Source organism: Drosophila persimilis, unplaced genomic scaffold (genome assembly GCF_003286085.1).
Source record: "Drosophila persimilis strain 14011-0111.01,24,50 unplaced genomic scaffold, DperRS2 tig00000002-arrow-pilon, whole genome shotgun sequence".
NCBI lineage: Eukaryota > Metazoa > Arthropoda > Insecta > Diptera > Drosophilidae > Drosophila > Drosophila persimilis.
In genome coordinates, this window is record NW_020825289.1 from 22,042,692 (window position 1) to 22,062,782 (window position 20,091).

General features: G+C 49.0%; 2 protein-coding genes across 4 annotated transcripts in view; one reads left to right on the plus strand and one right to left on the minus strand.

Moving 5' to 3' along the window:
• LOC6601597 (putative polypeptide N-acetylgalactosaminyltransferase 9) overlaps positions 1-20,091 on the plus strand; it is a 61,952-nt gene that overhangs the window by 22,668 nt on the left and 19,193 nt on the right. For all 3 annotated transcript variants that reach the window (XM_026986674.1, XM_026986673.1, XM_002026582.2), the window contains 4 exons: positions 4,302-5,182; positions 10,963-11,331; positions 11,406-11,570; positions 12,799-12,992. In XM_026986674.1, coding sequence (XP_026842475.1) covers positions 4,768-5,182; positions 10,963-11,331; positions 11,406-11,570; positions 12,799-12,992 — 1,143 coding nt within the window. In that variant the 5' untranslated portion in view covers positions 4,302-4,767. The remainder of the gene's footprint in view (positions 1-4,301; positions 5,183-10,962; positions 11,332-11,405; positions 11,571-12,798; positions 12,993-20,091) is intronic.
• LOC6601598 (imaginal disk growth factor 6) lies at positions 17,529-19,383 on the minus strand. Its single transcript, XM_002026583.2, has 3 exons — positions 19,175-19,383; positions 18,431-19,006; positions 17,529-18,360 (listed from the first exon to the last, which is right to left on the minus strand). The coding sequence occupies exons 1-3, from the start codon at positions 19,320-19,322 to the stop codon at positions 17,708-17,710; spliced, it is 1,377 nt and encodes a 458-aa protein (XP_002026619.1). The 5' UTR covers positions 19,323-19,383; the 3' UTR covers positions 17,529-17,707.

Below are 20,091 nucleotides of genomic sequence, written 5' to 3' on the forward strand. Positions count from 1 at the left end.
TGGCATCTTTAGTGGAGCACAACGGTCGGTGGCAGCGGCTTCTCCGTGACTGGAGGATGACTTGACCCGTGGCTAAGACTTTCACCACCCCTCCCCACCAAAGTGAAGGCCAAAAAAAAGTTCAGAACAGAAGAACTTCATTAGAGAACTCATTAGCGGCCGAAACTTTTCCATTTTCCGGAGAAAATGAATATTAAACGCGTTTCCTCCGTTCTGCCCGGCTCCTCTCTGGTTCTGGTTCTGGTTCTGCCTCTGCCTTCGTTTTAATAACTGTGGATTAAGTCTGCATAAATAATAATGATTATAAACTGTGCGAAAATGCACTCCCCCCTCCCCCTCCCCTTCCCCTTGCCCCCTGGAAACTTTCTGAATAAGAAAATGACAAATGATCGCCCGGGAAAAGTATTCAGAAAGTGGCACCCAGGATGGAGGGAGCGACAATAAAGTTTTCGCCGCTCCTTTCGTTTCGGTGGAAATGCGAAAAATTCGAGGACTTTGTTATGCGTAATTTGAGGTGGCTTTTCGCTGCGTTTTCCTTTGAGTTTTCCCTAGACAGGGATGGGAATGGGATAGGAATGGGGCTTTCCTTTAATCTTCTTCCGTCAAATTATCTCGGCAATTATTCGCCGTGAAGGCTCCTTTGTTTAATGGAACACCCCTCAGACCCAGAGATAGTCGCGAAAGCGGAGGAAGACGCCCTCCCCCTCCCGCGACTGTTATTCAATTGAATTGTATCTTATCTGAGAGCCAGAAGGAGCCAGTAAAGAAGGGAACCACCTAGGCATCCAGCTAGACGCACAAATTGCTCGACTCCTCCGCTTATCAGTCAATTAGCCCGGCGATAAGACATGCGACAACAGCTTGGGCGAATGGGCAGGTAATGAAGAACGACAGACAGAGAATGCCAGGGAATGGCAGCTAAAGGTAAACTCAAGACAAGTAGCCCAGTCGCGGTGGGCGGGGGGCGGGGAGCGGGGAGCGGAGTAGGGGTATCGGCCTGTCATCGTAACAATGGCAAACACTTATCACCGTGTCCCTGTGCCCCTCTCCCTCTCTCTCTCCCAGTGTCTTTTACTCTGTTTTTCTCCTGCATCCGTAATTTCGTTTTATCGCTGGAAAAACACACACACACAAATTTCCATCTGTTGTTCGGAATGTTTTACGCGGGGGAGGGGGCGGGAGCGGGGGTTTTCCGCAACACTCATTAAGCGAGACACTCAAAAATGTAAAATAACAATTTGGAAACATTCCCAGACTGGGGCAGGGTCGCTGCCAATCAGCTCTAATACACACGGGTGTGTGGCAGATGGGAACAGATATCCGCCCAGAAGTTCCATTTCGGGAATGTCACTTAAAATGGTTATCTTTTAATTGCATGTGCCCAAAGGTGGTCCTGAAACTGAAGATAGCCCACGATTTGCCAAGTTTCGAGGCCAATCAATGCTGGGTAATGGTAACGGTAATGGCGTTTGCCCACAGAAAGAGTCTCCTCGTAGTCGCATAGTTTTCCCAATGATTCCTTGTGGGGAATGCCAGAAAAATACCCTTATCGCAGTGCTGCAGCATGGGATATCCAGGGGATGGGCTAGTATCCTAATAAATGCCCCCACATTAAATGCCCAATTTAGAGTTAAACATAAACCGCAAAAACGATGCGATGGCCATTAAATATTATGATATCTATGGCCACATGTGGCACCTCCCTCCCACCCCCATAAAGGCAAACGCATAGAAGCAAACATTGCGCATACGCCGCGTGCACCACAGTAAAACCAATGCCAACCAACGACAGAAGCGCATTTTAATTAATATACAAATTTAAATGCTGCACTCGAAGTGGCAGAAGGCAGACTGACTGACAGACTGACAGAGCGACAGAGCGACAGACCGACAGACAGGGGGTGTATGTCGAGTGGAACGAGACGGCAGAAGGGGTGGCGGCGGTGGTTGACAGTGACCCACTCTGTTCCTGTTTGACAGCGAAAGTCCATAAATGTCACTTTATTGCAATCAGTCAATTATTGAGAGGAGTCTCTGTATATGTACTCTTGCAGATTGTTTATTGCGACCTACGTGCCTTTATTCCTGAATATATTCCAAATCGAGAGGGGGAGAGAACGATATAATCGAAAAGCTGTAATGCATATTACGAGTAGTGCATAAATATTATAAATGGAATTTAATTGATTTCACTTTCAGCCAGCCGATACTATTTGCTCAAAAAGGGCCTTCTAGGCCTATTAGTTGGCACAGTAGCTATGCCAGCCCCCCTTGTAACTCTTGGCTATCATCTGCGGGGTTGAATCGATAAACATATTCTATGTGGTTCTTGATGAACAATTGTGGGGCCCTGAGAGAGGTGTGTGTTCTTTGATTAGCTTTCGACCGATGTACACACAAATATCCATACAAATAATTGTCGGCCGAAATCCGCCAATTATCGTCGTGGCAATGGCTCTGTGGCTCTGTTGCCAGTGCGGTCCGTAGACCGTAATTGAGATTGTCAACATTTGGTGGAGGGGACACCTGTATAGCCGCCCCGCACTCCTCTTAACCACACTCCCTCTCTCTCTCCCTCTCTCTGTTGCCAATAATTGCTCTATTTTGTCAGGGCAAACTTTAGTTATGTCGCAGTTGTTTTTGCTCTTTTTTGCAGCTGAGCAAGAGGACATGACATGTGTGTGGGTGGCGGGGAACCCCTTTCTCTTTTGTATTCAATTTACAAGCGCATGCAGCGGAAATAGCCCCAACATAGCTGCAGAGGGGGAGGAGGGAGCATGGCTCTTGAACCCAACGAGCCATAACAAAAGGCACACGAAGTAATTAACTCGTATTTATTGTATTCGCATAGTCGGCTCCCAAAGGGTGGGGAGGGAGGGGTGGCGACAAGAGTGGCATGAAGAGATTCCCCAGAGCGGATGGAAGTTTAGCTATAGGCGGTCACGGGGAAGGGGCGGGGACGGTGACGGGGATGGGGACGGGGACGGGGACGAGGAGACGCTGCCCCATCTAATTGATAAGCCCAGAGTCGGCGTGGCCCTGGGGGCAAGCAGCGGCCTGCATGTGCACCCAATTACGAGTCAGAGTACGAGTCCGAGAGTGCTCCGCTCCCAGAAGTGCCCTCTGGTCCGACCATCAGGCCATCAGGGCTCCAGAGCCATGTTTATTAGTTTTCATTTGAATTCTCTCCTGCATACACATTTTCCTCTAATAGACTCCGGGAAACTCCACTCGGGGAAGCACTCGTATTAATGCAAACTGTGTTGGCTTCAAGTCAAGGGAATTCCTGCCGCAAGAGGAAGCCAAGAGGACGCGCGGCGGGCAGTCAAAGGGAAGGGCATTTTAAGGAATCTTTTAACACAAAGAACCTTTTTTTGCCGGCAGACTCTTTGATTTATGATGGGAGATTGTTGCTTTAAGTGAAATGTAGTCTCTGCGGGAAATTGCTTGAAGTTTTCCCAGGATTATGTGCTCCTGCGACAACCACAGAACGCACCCGAACCCAAACCCGTAACGGAAACCGAACCCGCACGTAGCCCATCTCTGGGCGGTGGACAGTCAGTCGAGAGTCCGCTAATTGGATTAGCATCGAAGGGTATTCAACTGCGGTTAGCACTGTTCCCTGTTCCCCGTTCCCCATTCCCCATTCCCTGTGCTGCTGTGGGGGAGGTGTAGGGGAAACCGCACAATTTCTTGTTTCTGCCCCGGCCCGCAACATCTTCTTGCAACACGCAACTCCACTTCGTCTGCCTTGGGATCATGTCTATGGTTTATGGCCTGGCCTCTGGGCCGACGAACGCTGCTCTCTGTTCGCTGTTCCACTTGGGGGCTTGGGGGCCAGAGCCAGTGCCAGTGCCAGAGCCAGTGCCAGAGCCAAGTGGCGTGTCCATGTCATTTACCTGGCAGCCACTCAAGTGGTTTCAGGGAATGAGAAGCGGGGAGGGGTGCGGGAGCGGGTACAAAGTTCTGATGCGGTTTTTTGCTGCAATTATATAATATTGACATTAGTGGCATGTTGCCTGTCGCTTTATGTTTGTGCCTCTGCCTCTGCCGTTGCCTCTGCCGCTGCCGCTGCCTCTGCCGGTGCCTCTGCCGGTGCCATTACCGGAGATTGGAAGACGGCAAGAGCTTCCACGCTTAATTGAAGATGATGCTGCAACAGAGAGGCAGATCTAAAATCAATATTATTCTTAATGGCACAATTATTTGGTTTGCGTTTCATTTTAATGGCTTAATGCCAGAAATTAATTGCATTCGGCCTTCTGTTTTAACCCATTTCCCCCCCTCTGTCTCTTCCACAGCTAAGGACCCCCCATCCCCGAGGAGTGCAACCGCAGTTCTTCCCACAATTTTGAAGATTGTCCAGACATATCCCACAGCAAAAACCAGACTGATTCGAGAGCAGACTCCAAGGAAAACTATATTTTGATATCTTCCAGAACAGAACAGAACAGAACAGAGGAGAGGAGAGACCACATATCAGTGGAGAAAGGAGTGAGGGAATCAGAGAGGACATATCATAAATCACTTTTCTCTGTTTCTGGGAATTGATTAATGTTACGTATACGCCATGTGCGCCCTTGCCGCGGACCAGAAGGACCAGAGGCCTCGTAACTAAGTGAAAGCCGCCGCAGAAAGTCCCGCAAAAAGCGGGAGAGCGAGAGAGCGTGAGAGAGATTTAGTGTATCCGTTGGCACCTTTCTTTGGGGAAAAGCCCTTGCAAGAAAAACCACACATCAGCGAAACGAAAACAAACAAGCACCAAAGATGGCCTTCATCTGGCGTCGACGCTCGACGACAATCGTGAAGCTGGTGGCCTTCCTGCTGGCCATCTGGTTCTGCATCGCCTTCCTCGTCTACACGGACGACACACGGCGTCGTGCCGCCCAGGAGGCAGGAGGTGCCTCGGGCAGCGCCGTAGGAGGCGCTCCCCTCGGAGATCCCGTTGCCCTGCCCCTGAGGAACGGGGACGGCGAGCCGGCCGATCTCCTCAACGACGACATCGGCCTGAATGGCAATGTCATCATCGGAGCAGGAGGCGGTCTACGCAATGAGCTGGAGGAGGCGGACATTCCGCCCACCGCCGCCAAGCCCAAAATAAACGAGTCCGGGCGCCAGTCCGCTGACAAGAAGCCCCGGAAGAAGGCGGCCCCCATTCCGCTCAAGCCAAAGCTACAAGACGGTGAGACTTCGTTTGTTTTTTGCAATTAAACTGATTTCAGGCTTTGTTGAAGATTGAGATTCAGCCTGAGATGGAGAGATTCCTTGAGCGGCATCCTTGAGCGGAGACTCCTTTGGTCAATCTCTATAAGAGGGTCACAACATCAGAAACAAATCAGAGGTCCCTGCCAGCCAATCGAATCCCTTTTTACCATCGAAAACTAATCAGTCCTTTTCCTGGGAAATTAGCTCTCCATCTCTCTGGGAAAAGTTTTCCTCTTCGCTTTCTTTGCTAACAGTTTTACCCAAGATTACTTTCTCATTTTCCCAGTGATTTAACATCCCTTGGGTGGGTGCTCCTTATCGAGTGGCTCCTTATTGTTGCCTGTGCGTCGAACAATAAGCATTTCTATTGAAATCAGTTGCACATTTATTTCCATTCCGGAATCCGCACAAATGGATTCACCCCCACCCTGCACCCTGCACCCTGCACCCTGCAGCACCCCCTGGTCCCTGTTCCTTTTTATCGGTGCTGGGAAATCAGTTTCTTGCTTTTCCCTGGACTCTTTGCAGTTCATTTCCACGCAATCGCTCGCAACTAATTCCCATCAATTCAATTCAATGCACATGCCCCCTACCGTTGCACCCATGGCACCCGTTGCCCCCACACACACACACACACACATCCTTGTTTCTTGTGAGAATGCATTTTGGGTCACCCGAAACCGAACCCCGAGCCCGAGCCCGCTCCCATCCGAACGGGGGATAATAACACATATGGGGCTCCCCCCTCGCTCCCCCCCTGCTCTTCGAGGAAAACTCGCTGCTGCTGCTGTCACACTTCCTCGTTTTGCTCTGGTGGCCGCGCCACCGCCTTTTGTGCCTTTAAGAAAATTTCTAACAAGTTTTACAACAATGTCGAAGATGCTGGCCCCAGCGGCAAATACTAACAACCCGAACAAACAGCAAGAACAGCAACAACTGCAACATTTGCAACTGCAACAACGCAGAGCACTTAACAACTTGGAATTGCTGCCAAACAACATTTTCAATGTCAGGCGAATGCTCAGCGGAGCGGAGGCGGAGGCGGTGGTGGTGGCGGTGGTGGTGGCGGAGGGCGGGATACTACAGGGATAGAAAGATATAGACAGATAGATAGACAGACAGACAGGCATTCGCATTCAACTCGTGGAGGGGAGGAAGTACACGAAATAACAAGGCAAAGGGCAACGACCAAGGGATACCCTCTGAAGGAAAGCAACTCCCTCAGGAACATGGGCGCTGTAATGAGAGCTCTACAAACTAAAGTAAATTGAATCCATATCCATAATCGAGTAAGAACCTAACTGAATATCTAGTAAGTGGACTTCGTGAGGATTGCATTTTCGGCGAGTGCTGTACGGCCTTTTAAGCCACGCGTAAAGGGTATGGATAATGTTACTTACTAATCAAGTCAAGCCGAGGCTGGGAGAAGGGGGCAGCCAGTGGAGGGGGAGGTGGTAAGGTGGCAGATGTGGCAGATACAGAGTCCAGAGTTCCCGGCCATGGGATAGATTTTTCCTCAATGGACACTTGACTGGTCGCTCTGCCTCTGCCTCTGCCCAGGCAAATCAATGAAGCCCGTCTGGGGCCCAACCAGGCATGACTCCAGAGAAGGGGGGCAGGGGCAGAGGCACAGGCACAGGCACAGGCAGAGAGCGAAGGAATAGGAGGAGGAAAAGGCATAGATAGACCTCGCTTGTAGCTTCCTGTATGTCCCTCCTCCACTATCCTCGCATCTATTGGGTTGTGGCTCTGGCTCTGGCTCTCGCATGTGGAACAAGCATTTAAGATGGCATCAGCATGTGGTCGACTGACCATCAGTCCGTCGGGGCATATGGTAGGAGGAGGAGGAGGAGGAGGAGGAGTTGGAGGATAGCGAAAGATCTACATACATCCCCCCGTCTCGGCCAATGCACGTATTTGCAATTTCGCATATCATGTTTGCATCTCTCGCCCCATCTTCAGCCCAGGTTCTGCCTTGCGCAACTGCAAGTCCATCTCCTACCCATTCCCATTCCCATCATCATCATCATCATCATCATCATCATCATAAGCATCGTTGAGGTGGCAAAGCTACAAGTGGGCTCCTTTTGGATTCCTTTTGGGATCGCTGCTCGAGCAGCAGCTGCCAGCTGCCCCATGGCGTCAAAATTGTGTGCAAGCCAACAAACGTTTACCAACACTCGCCAATGGATCGAGCCGTGGATCGAACCTCGAACAGTGGTTCGGAATGAACAACTAGGAACAACAAGGATTTGATCCTTTGATCTTTAGGGAATACGGAGAGGCAGAGCCAGAGGGAGACCTCTCATAGCAAGCGGTTGGATGGCTTGGCTTTCCTCTTTCTTGACAAAATCTAGAAATGTTCTATATTTTTTATGGCATTTCTGGCATTTGCTAGACAATGCTCAAGTTTTATAGTTTTCTCGATGGGGTGCCAGGGCGTCCGACCACTGTGGTAGCTCCTCCGACCTAGCCCTAGCCGTAGCATTCGACCTCCTCCGTCCTCCAGGCCTCTGCCTCGGCCTGTGTGCCTGTGTTTGCCATGTGGTTGCCCCACGTTGTTCATAGCTGGTAATTAGTGTTGTTGTACTTATTGGCTTTGGCCTTGGGGCACAGCGTTACCACCACTCCACACCACACTACACCACCAAAAAGATGCAACAACGAGACGTGCGAGAGCGTCGTGGTACCAACACGACGTTTATCGCGCGTTCGCATCGGGTTCTCCACTCTAGCCCACCCCATGCCACGCCATACCATACCTTCTGCCTTCTGCCTTCTGGCCATGTTATCTTGATCGCTGGGATCCCTACTATCCCTGGGATACCTTCTTGGCCTGGCCCCTGCCGCTGCACCACCCTGCTGCACCCTCCCCTTGTGGCAGGGCAGGGGGTGGGGGCATCTGCTATACGCATAATTCTTGTTTTTACAATTTAGCAGCGATAATGATTTTATACCATATTCAAGGCAACAACATAGACACGCCCACCGAAGGCCCCCCTTTTTGTTGTTGGCTGTGCTAGTAGTATGCTGCCACAAAATGCGGCACAAAAGCAGATTGATTTGTGCCTCTCTCTCTCTCTCTCAGTCCTCCTCCTCCTCTTTTATCCTTTCCTCTTTTATCCTTTCCTCTTGTTACCCTGTTCTTTGGGGTTTCCTGTTTTTTTAATCAATGCTAATCCCAGGGAATGCGCGCTCGCATGTCTATTGTCATTTCCCTGCCATCGTGCCCCCAAGTGCTGCCACTGCCACAGCCAGGGGGGATTCACACGTGACTCGCCCTAACCTCATTCGTTGTGCGAAATAGCGGTACTTTGGCATATTATGTTACAGTTATGCGGCGAACATGATGTGAAACATGAGCGACGAGAAGGAAATGAGAGAGAGAGAGGCAGCGAGGGAGCTAGGGAGCTAGGGAAAGGCATTTGTCATGTGCCAGACACACCCCCACACACCCCTACTAGATCCACCTTTCACCTGCTGCTGCTGCCACCTCCCACCTGCTCCTCCTGTTCCTGTCTCTGTCAATAGCCAAACATTTATAGCTTCCTGTCACGCTCAGGCGTGTCCCTTGAGCGCTTCTCTGCGCTGCGATTGTCTTTCCTTGTTCTACCACTCCCCCCTCTGCCCGCGCCATTGTCAGCGCATGGCGAACATAACGCATACGCAGCGTTGTTTTTCTCGCATGTCCCGCGTCCCATACGATGGGAAAATGTCAACTCCGATTTTCTCATTGAAAACTGCACGAATAATCGAAGCGGAGAGCATTTTTCGGAAAGAAGCAACGAGTTTTAATATTTTACCATACGATTTAACCGGAAATGTGACAAGAATATTGAAATATTTCCTGTATGGGAAAATCCTTAAAGATGGCAAGCGAATGGGGGATTTGTTTCCTTTGTTTCTTTGGCCCCACTTCTGCCTGGGCCTATGGGCGTGTCCCTAATTGGGTTACTCCTGAAGGGGGGAGTCCTGAGAATAGTCCCGGAGCCCTGCCGCTGGGCATATCATTAATATCTCAAGGGGCCATAAATATGCAACAGTGAATCAATAAAAGACATAAAATCCAGTTACGGCTCTCCACAGGCCCTCGCCGCAGACCATATTCTATTCTATTTTTTATTATTGCTTTTTATGATGACGATGCGTGTGCGAGAGGCGCCCAGCATGCGAAAAAAGTTCATTATAAGAGGGGGATGGAGGGGGGCCCAGAACAAAGGAATCCTGTGGCGGAACCGTGAATATTCCGCAATGAAATTGTTACCACGGCAACGGGCGACAAATCATACAATTTATGAGTGAAACCAACCAAGCAACCCCCTCTGCCGTGTCCCCTCTCGTCCGTGGGCCTACCGACGCCTGTGGCCGACTTAATGGTTTTTTCCTCTCTCTTATTTTCCATTTTTGTGTGCGAACAAATTTATTGTCGACTGATTGGCCTGTTCTCCAGTCCACTCCACTCCTCTCTCTTTCCGGAGACTATCATAATGCGGTTGGCATCCGCAGTCCCCCAATACCCCACTCTCCACGCCATGCCATACCATCCTTTAGCATCCTGCTTCTATCTTGCTTCTATCCCGCTCATTTTGCAGCCTTTTATGGCTTCTTATTTTGCCGGGGAGCTAGCTTTTTACACTTATTGAATTTGAAATGGTTGTGGTAATTGAAATGTTCTGCCCCCCCTTTAAGGTGGGGTTGGGGAAGCCAGAAATATGTTTTGCCCGATTGTGGAAATAAAGAAGAATTTTGTGGTCCAAAAAACCAGTTCATAAAACCAAATTCGCCTCAATGGCTATGTTTTTATTGAGTTCTAATTGAACGGGCTATGATTATGATTGGAAAAGGGATGTAATGAGGGGAACATCTGTTCGGAATGGTGCAACTTTACGAAGGGAGCCCCTAGAACTCTCACTAAATGCACTCGAACCACGAAATTTCCTTGAAATCCCCAGCCTAAGATCCTCTTAAACCCCGAGGCTTGAGTAAATGTAATTCCGAAATGGAAATCCAGTTTAATTAAATTGGTAAGCCCTTTAAGCAGGGTCTCTGGGCTGCGTACCTGATATTTCCATTAGCAGAGAACCCGAGGAACTCGAGGATGGATAGTGGAAAGGCAGACAGTCAGACAGTCAGGCATTCAGGCGATGGCCAATAAGTGTCACTTGTGGCTGACAAATCGCATAAAAAGCAGAGGCAGGAGCTCACGAGCAGGATATATATGCTCCCAGGAGGAGCACAGCATGGCAGCAGCAGCAGCAGCAGCAGCCGCAGCGGGAAGGAGTCGACTGAGAACAGGAGAATATTTCATATTTCCATGCAAATGCAAATAACAAAATAATAAAATGCACAGCAAGGACGGGAGTAGCAGCTGTAGGAGTGCTAGTCGAGGAGGGTGGGTGTGGGAGTGAGAGTGGGTGGGGGTCAGGACACACATGAGGAAATTTGCAAGGCAAACGATTTTTCATAACCATGTGAAGGAAGGACCCCACAAAGCAGGCGAGGAGCTCCTGATGATGGCAACTTTTCATGTGAAATGCACTGCGATTTATCTCAACAGGAACTTAATGTTTATTCGCCTCTCTCTCGCTCTCTCGCTCTCTCTCTATCTCTCTGTATCTCTGTGAGTTTATTTTGTCATAAATTTCACGCACAACAGGGTTCCCTCGTGCTCATCTCACCTTCAACTGCAGTTTTAAGGAAAATCAAATCAGACAGCAAATGCAAACATATTTCTCTACCTCTGTCTCTCTTTTGCAGATACGAAAAAGGTAATAGATCCGCCTGGCAACTTCGATGAGAATCTGGGGGAGATGGGCAAACCTGTCACGTTGCCCAAGGAGATGACCGACGAGATGAAGAAGGCCGTGGAGACTGGCTGGACCAACAATGCCTTCAACCAGTATGTTTCCGACCTGATATCGGTGCACCGCACACTGCCGGATCCCCGGGATGCCTGGTGCAAGGATTCGGCCCATTATCTATCGAATCTACCTGCCACAGATGTCATCATTTGCTTCCACAACGAGGCCTGGACCGTACTGTTGCGGACAGTGCACTCGGTGCTGGACAGATCCCCGGAACACCTCATTGGCAGGATTATCCTGGTGGATGACTACAGCGATATGCGTGAGTGTTCTCCTGGAATCTTGTCTTGGAAGCAAAATCAATGAATCTACATCGAGGTTTATTCTCCATTTTAGCGCATCTCAAGACGCAACTAGAGGATTATTTTGCCGCCTATCCCAAGGTTCAGATTATCAGGGGGAAGAAGCGCGAGGGCTTGATTCGTGCCCGCCTCCTGGGCGCCCAGCATGCCAAGGCGCCAGTTTTAACGTATTTGGATTCCCATTGCGAGTGCACTGAAGGTGAGCAAGTGATAAATGTCGCTGCCTGAAAGCAGGCAACAGAATTCAGACTACAAAATACTCAGCAAACTTTTAGAGGGGATAATATTTGCGGAATTGCCACATTAATTTGTAGAATACCTTTAGGGGAAAACAATAGTGCGCGTGCAATAGATGCGATTAAGTGATTAATTTATTTGCCTGGAAGTAGGCAACACAATTTATACTAAGAAATTTTAGCCTCCATAAGAAGGTAGGTGCTATGCGCTGCTGAATTACTGCACTGCTACTTTAATTTGTAGCATACTTTTGGGTGGCAAATACTATTTGTCGAGCATAAGAACGACTAAGATGTAAGGTCTTCTCTTAAATATCTTAAATTAATATTGTATTCCTTGGTACGAAATTTCATAATTCAATCATAAGTATCCGCAACACGGAGACGTGTTTAAACGATTGACGAGCCATTTTCCACCTCTCCCTCTCGTAGATTTTCTCTATTACATTCACTAATGGAATGAATGTCAATCTGCCAATATGCTAATTCCTCAAAAAACTACAAGTGCGGCTCTTAATTGAGTAGATAGCATTTGTGCAGTCAGCATTTTTGGCAATACAAAATTCAGGCCAATAATAAATATTTAAATTTATGCGGCAGCCAAAAAAGCAAAGCAAAAGTAAAACCAAATCAAATTTAAATGCAGAAATTTCATTTCTGTTGTACAAGCTTTTTTCCTATCCGAGTCTCCTCCTCTCCTGTGGAGTCTCCCGTTTCTGGTTTATGGCCCAGAGTGTAACGTTCTGTTCGTACCATTTTTGATGGCCATCAAATAAAATCCGTTGGGCCCAAAACGATGCCAAATAAAACAAAGCCCAACTCGAGTAATTCACTTGAGCCTCGGTATTTCCCTGGATCTGGTTCTGCCTCTCTGGCTTTGGCTCAGATTCTGTTTCTGAGCCTCCCACTGCCACTCCCACTCGATAAGCTCAATGACTGACAAGAGAACGTAACAAAAGGCAATCAATTTAGTTTATTAAGAAAGTTGCAGCAAAAGCTGGCAATTGGTTGTCAAAAAACTATCCGAGAGTGAAGCGTAAAGAAAAGCAATTTCTCCTATCATGAGGCGGATGATGGATGGATGAGCGAGCGAGTGCCGTGCCGTACCGTGCCCCGAAAAAGCAATTAAACCCGCTCGTAGTCGTATTTTCACAATTTCAATTTCATCCTTTCATCCTTTTGTTTTCGCAGGCTGGCTGGAACCGCTGCTGGATCGCATCGCCCGGAACTCCACCACCGTTGTCTGTCCCGTCATCGATGTCATCAGCGATGATACCTTGGAGTACCACTATCGCGACTCCAGCGGCGTCAATGTGGGTGGCTTTGATTGGAATTTGCAGTTCAGCTGGCACGCGGTGCCCGAGCGCGAGAAGAAGCGCCACAATGTGAGTAGATTTCAGTAGAATCTGATTATTTCTCCCCCTGGCGGGAGTCTCCTCCCTCCTCGGGTTACCCTAAACATACGCCGCATGGCGTGTTCCTTGGGTTTGAGTTATGTTTTTGTTTGTTTTACCCAATGGTTACCATGGTTATGTCGGCTCGAAACCGTAGCGAAAAGTGGGGTTACTCCCGCCTCCCGGGGAAGCCCTCGCTTAAAGCGCTTGAACGTGACTACAAAAACTGAATGTTTGCCGTAAAAAGGGCATGAATGCCCCTGCCCGTGCCCCTGCCCCTGCCACTGCACACACAAACACTCTCGCAGAGATACGGATACGGAACATTCACATCCATTCACACGTACAGGCCACAAAAGTGTCGTTTGCGATATGAGCTATTAGAACTAACAGAGTCGCTCTTTTCACGCTGCAGATGACCGAAGACTTGAGATCAAATTTGCGTTGAGGAAGACTAAAAGTTGGCAACCTTTTATGGAGGTTTGTCTGGGAAGAATGTCCGGGATCCGAATAGTTAAAGAAAAGAAGTTTTATGAAGTATAAAAAGGTAATGCTGTGGCAATAGGATCTACAATAAATCGTAGTTCTACTATTAGACAGAATCCACACAGAAAGTGGGTCAAAAAGAAATAAACTCCTTCTAATTTTAGTTGGAATTTATTGATTAACTTGTGAGCGGCGGGGTGTTATGGTGCTATGCTTTTAAGGCACACTGTCCCAGCGGATTTCATATCCTTTGCGGACTGGAGGAGCCCCGTGCCCCATCCTGCCTGCTGCCATAACTTTCCATGAGCCAAAGAAATGGCTTTTGCAGTTTATGGCCGCCTGTGCGAGCCACGTACAAACTGTAACCCATACTCCGACACGCAATTAGATACTCCCGCACACACACACACACACACACACACACACAACACGCCACAGATAGAGAGAGTGAGTGTGTGAAAAGGGGTCGGGGGTGGTGGGGGGGCGGAGAGACAAAGTGCTCCACAAATGGACATTCGAAACTGTCGATGGGTTATCCAGGCGCTGACAGCTGCTGCCTGTTCGTGTGTTTTCCTCCCGTCTGAATGGAGGAAAATCCTCCTTGACTGGGCCTCAGCGCAAACCATTTTCCACTTTTCACGTAGCAGCATCCGCATCCCCCTGCCATCAACACCTCTTTTCCCTTCGCCCTTCTCCCTTTTCCCTGCTTGAAATCCATGGGAGGATTGCAGTCTCTTCTCTTGCAGGATGCGTTTTTTGTTCCATTTGCTTAACATTTTAATTAAAAGTTCATAATTACAACGTTTTCTCTCTCTGGCGAATGGCAAATGGCGAGTGGCGAATGGTGTGAATTGGCTGGAATGTAAGCGATATTACGCATACGCCTCGTGGCTTAAAGGCCACAAATTACAAACGGAAACGGAGATCAGAAGAGATGGAGCAAAGAGCAGCAGAGGATGTGGAAGAAACAACGAACCATGACACTGCAATTAAAAGCCAAAAATGTTAACAGCAAATGTGCCGCACGACTCTGGGTAGTCGAATGCATGCCCTTTCCAGAGGGGCTATAACCCCATCCAGAAACGCAGAGTGTATCGCATCGTCGTAGGAAGGGTATCTTTGAATTCGACTTCCTTTCTTGCAGCTGCTTCTCTGCTTCTCTGCATCTCTGTTTCTGCTGTTGTCGTTGCAACTTGCAACGCATTCGGCTTTTTGCGGCGTAAATATCTGGCATAATTGTTTTTACAAGCGCCAAGGGGATTTATGAGAACATTGTTGCCGAAAAATCCTTGCCGAGGACACTGGGAAATTGTTGTTGCTGCCGTTGGCTGCTTTCTGCTTTCCGCCTTCTGCCTCCGCTGCTTCCTGGCGACATGCGGCGTGCAATTTGGTATCCATGCCTGGCCCCATGCCTGGCCCTGCCTCAAGTTGCACTTAGCAGCTAAATCAAGTAAGGCATTTCCTGCCTGCCACCGCCACCGCCGCTGCTGCCACTGTCTGCCGTGCCAACAGCAACATTGGCAATTTGCCGACTCGGAAGGGGGAACCGAGGAGGGGAAAGCGAGGCCCATAAATGTTGCTCTGTGTGCCACATGTGTGCCGACAATGATAATGGCTCAGCGAAGATTTCTCTGCCTCTCTCTGTCTCTGGCAGTGGAAAGTTGTTGCCTGAAATTGAAAATGTTTAAGCGAATGGGAAATACTCCAGAACTCTCTCTTCGGCAAAGCAAATCCCCAGTAAGTTCTTATTTCTTATAGAATCTCTTCGAGGTGTATCCGTCCCATCAGGTGGGCATCCTCTAGGAACTCTGCTGAAAGGCTGCTGCTCCTGAGGGGCACAGCTGTTGACAGCTCCAAAGCTGCCCGAATGAAAATCCCCCGAAACTTTTGATGTCTGTCCAAAGTTGCTTAACTTGTTACGAGTTGCCACAGCAGCAGCAGCAGCAGCTATACAAACAGCAAGGAAACAGCACATCGCACAGGGAACAGGGAATCAAAAATACATATTCGTTATGGGCAATGCGATTGCCATTGCCATCTCCTTCTTTTGCCAGTCAAAAGTTTGTTCCTGCAGCTTTTGTTTGTATTTCCTCAGTGGAGGGGAGGCAAAAAGTTGCAAGGATATAGTACGATTATTTTGTATTTTTTTTCTATGAAAATAATGCTTCCTGCTTTTCCTGCAAAGCTAATCGATTCGGCAACGGGCTTTACCCGCCTGCCGGCCTGCACGCCCTCCTGCCTGCCTCTCCATCAAATCAATCAAATGCGATTTACCAAATCGAAATCCTCAACAGTTAATCATTTTAAACAACTTAATGTACATCTGCTGTGAAAGTTGTTTGCCTCCTCCGAAGGTTTTCCTTCCACAGACTTCCTTCACTTCTGCTTCGCTGCTTTTTGCTCTTATTCCAGAGCGAGAGATGGCAATGGAATTTAAATATTTAAGGGACGAACCAAAAAGCATACAAATAAAAACTAATTCGCTTCGTTTGCCCGCCTTGGGCATGGCAATATTATGCCATATACACCCACACAGATATGTGTGCTTCGTGTATGTTTGTAAACTAATCCCCGCATAGAGGGAAAATCTGGAATAAAACTACAAACAATTTCATATCCATATGACGCGGTCCCAAAGGGGGAGCAGCAGCAGGAGTAATGGAGTAGCCGCCGCTGCTGCTGAGGGCGCTGAAACACTAATCCAATTATTTGAGAAAAGAAATCAGAAAAAATGGGAAGGAAGGAAAGCACCGGCAAAAAATGTATTCGATGGTAGGGCAGAGCAGAGCAGTGCGATGCCCTGCCATGCCATGCCATGCCATGCCCCGCCATGGCGTATGCGCAATATGCGTGCTCAACAGCTCACGGCTGGCACACACAGAGCACGCAGAGCACACAGAACACTCATACGCAATGTTGGCCAAAGCGTTTAACTATACATAGAGCGACCGAATATACATACTATAAAGAAGAGTGCCTAAAGTGCCAAATCCTCAAACTCCTCTCCCCCTGTACCTTACCCTTGCACTGGGTTTGGGTTTGCTTCTGGTTCGGATTCTGGGTGGAAAATGGCAAATGGCAAATGCAAAGGAATATTCTAGACAGAGTTTACCTTTAAAAATTGTTTAGGCTGTCGTCGTACTCTCGTCCCTCGTTTATATGCATGTGTAATGGGGCCTGTGCGGAAAGGTAAATGCTTTCCTAATACCCTAAGCGAACGGGGGAGTGTGGGGGGAGCGCCCAATAGAGAACGGGGAGAGATGGAGGTGGGAGAAGAGGAAAGATCTCATCGTGGCCCGTTGCACGTTTCATTTCATTTCGCTCTCGTTTCAGGTTTATACCATTCTGATTGCCTATGCGTGCGTTCTCATGGCTGTTGCTGTCGAGAGTCCTTTTGTGCCTCTGTCTGCGCTGTCATTGTTCTGCTTTTCGGGGCTGTTCTTCGTTCCCTTCCTTTTTGGTCTGCCCTTCCTAGGAGAGGGTGCATCCGCTGGCAGTCTACTGGGAAGCATCTCTTCTGCAATCATGTTCAAGGGTATTCCACGCTTCGACTTCCTATTCTAGGCTTTCTTTCATTGTATTCTCTGTTGTTCTTGTGAAATCGTGCCTAACATTGAGCTAGTCCTTCAGAATTTCCCCATGTGCGTTCGACCTTATCTGTGTCTGTATCTGTGTGTGTGTGTTTTTGTATCTGCTGCGTTTGCGAAAATGTTCGACGTTTTCGCTCCAGTGACAAATGTTGAGCAGTCAATTCAAGGCCTTCCGTGGTCGGGTCGGGGCTGGCTTCCTCTGAGGCAAGGACGTGGCCAGAGTCTGGCACTCCGGCACTCTGGGCTGCTTTAATGATGAAGCCGATTACAGATTTTCCGTCAAAGTCAATTGGATTTTGGCTATTCATCGAAGCACAATGATGAAAGCCTGAAGCCCTGTGACAGAGGAGGTGCCATAGCAACTGCTGAATGGAGGAGGAGCTCCCACAGGACGACTGTGCCCGCGTAGAATGAGAAATGGATAGGCTGATAATTAGATAGACAGGGTGTCTATATGGGGGCGGGGGATTGTGCATATGTTAAGGTGGCATCATCAAGCAATTAATGGGAATGCCCTTGCAACACCCTCTGTTTATTTTACGACACATATACATACATTGATAGCTCTAATTTTCTGTCTGACAAAGCTTTACCTTGGGCTCAATCAATCCATCAATCAATCATCTTCGTTTAGTTGGACAAACGATACTTGACTGCCCGCAGGATGGGGTACTTCTCGGTGGTGCAGAGGCCGCGGAAGTCATCGAAGGAGAGGTCAAACAGTGCCACACCGCCCAGATTGTTCTTGACCACGTAGCCGGCCTTGTCGGCGGCCGTGTCCGGATCCTCGTAGCTCACCCAGATCCCGTTTTCGCCCTTCTTGTCCGCCGCCCGATAGGCGTACGATCCGTAGCGCTTGGCCGGGTCCTGGACTTTGGTCAGCGGGGCACTGGCACCCTTGGAGTAGGCGTTGTTCTGGTTGGGCAGCAGGGCGCACACCTCCGGCCAGCTGTAGATGCCATGGATCTGGGTGTTGGCGCCCACGGGAGCCTCATCCTCCACATGGGACAGCGGCGGCACACCCGTCTCGCCAGAGTCCTCGCTGAGCTTCCAGGGGCGTCCGTAGGTGGCCACGCCCACATTGATCTTGCTGGCGGGGCAGCTGTTGCGCAGCCAGAACTTGACCTGGGCCTCGACATTGAACTCGGGATTCCTTTCGCTCAACTCGTAGATGGGCGCGGAGTAGTCGGCCACTTCGGGATTGCGCTGGGGCGTGAAAAAGTCAAAGGCGCCGAGATTGACAAAGTCCAGATAGTTGATCACAGCGGGGATATCATAGAACACTGAGAAGAAGACAGGAAGAAGGAGAGCTTTGATAGATCTTTCTTTTGAAAAGATTTATGGAGTACGTACGCGAAGAGTTAACGTTCGGCAGAACGGTGGTGGAGAGCAGGAGATTGTCCGGACGGAAGGCATTCTTCACATCGCGCAGCAGGGCTGTGAACTGCTCCTTGTGCTCCTCGGACTTCTCATCCACAATCGAGTCGCCGGAGAATACCTTCTTGAAGCCCTTCCAGAAGCTGCCCAGACCGCTGTGCACCTTCTTTGGCTTGTTCTTGGGGAACTGCCAGGCCACATCGAGGCCATCAAAGCCATAGGTCTTTACCAGAGAGAAAACGGTGTTCACGAAGCGAGTGCGCCCCGTGGAGCTTTCGAGCAGCTCCAGATACTTGTTGGGCAGCTCCTTGGCATCCTTGTCCGTCTCGATGTCCTTGTCCCCGCCCACGCTGAGCAGCACCTTCACGTTGGGGTACTTGCGCTTCAAGCGCGTCACGGTGCGGTACAGCCCCTTGCCCAGATCGAGGTCTAGCTGCTGGTTGAGGCTCACCGCCTTGTGCGAGTCGCGCTCGAGGCCCGCATAGCCATAGATCAAGTAGTCGCAAAACTGGAGCGCCGGCTCCAGCTCATCGATCACCAGCTTGCCGAGACCTACACAAAAAAATGATGCGTGATTAGAGATTGAGGGGGGGTTTTAGTAGAGGAAGGTTATCACAACGCTAACCGATTTGAGGAATTGGGTGATAAGCTTGTTTTCAGTTTCGTTTTCATCTTTTCTCACAACGGGTATTACATAACATAACAAAGCCGCTCACTCACCTTCCTTAACGAAGCTCGCCGAATCGTAGTAGCAGACGAGGTGCTTCTTGGGCACCTGGGGCCCTGTCTGCTGCTGACCCACCTTCACGGCCAGCGCCACGCTGGCCAGGCACAGCGACAGCGCCAGAATCGCCAATGTCTTGATCATCTCTCGCTGGGGGGGGATTCAGACTCAGGTTTGAATTCAGATTCGATGTGTTCCGTTCAAGTGTTCGCTTGGAACTGAAACTCGACTTGGAACGGGACGTCTGGGCTCGGCTCCACGTCGCGAGGCATCGCGAAGGTTGGGTTGTAGGCGGCGACGTGTTTGTTGTTGTAAGCTGCTTGCCGAGAGCAAAGTGTGAAGCTGATAAACAAAGCGAGGCTCAAATGAAATCATTTGAAATGCATACAGTAGGGACTCGATATAGAATTCAGTGTAGTAGTTTTTTCTTTTGTTGCCGTGAACTAAGTATATACATATAAGTAAAGTATAAACTCTAATACTTTGTGTAAACTATGTACTTCGTTAGTTTTAGTTCGGTCCCACTGTAATATTAATTTTCAGTACAATCGAGTGGGCATGGCTTCACAGAATGTGTTTAAATTTTTACGACTTTACTTTTGTCTCGACAAAAATCATGTTGTTGTTCTTGGTTTTGCTTTGTTGTTTCTGTTTGCCTCTTTTGCTTCTCTGCTTCTGCGGCTGCTGCTCTCTAATTCTGTCAGATTTCTGCTACTGCTGCTGCTGCTCTGCTTTTGCTTTTGCTTTTGCCTTTGCTTGACTTTGCTTTGATGCTCTTATCGGCACTTGGTCTCGTTTTGGTGTGTGTGTTTGAGCTGTGCCCTAAGCTCTGGGATGTTTCTGTCTTCCCTTCTCTGCTCTGCTCTTCTATTGTTCTGGTTCTTTCTTCGTTTTGTGCATAATTCTTGTGTTT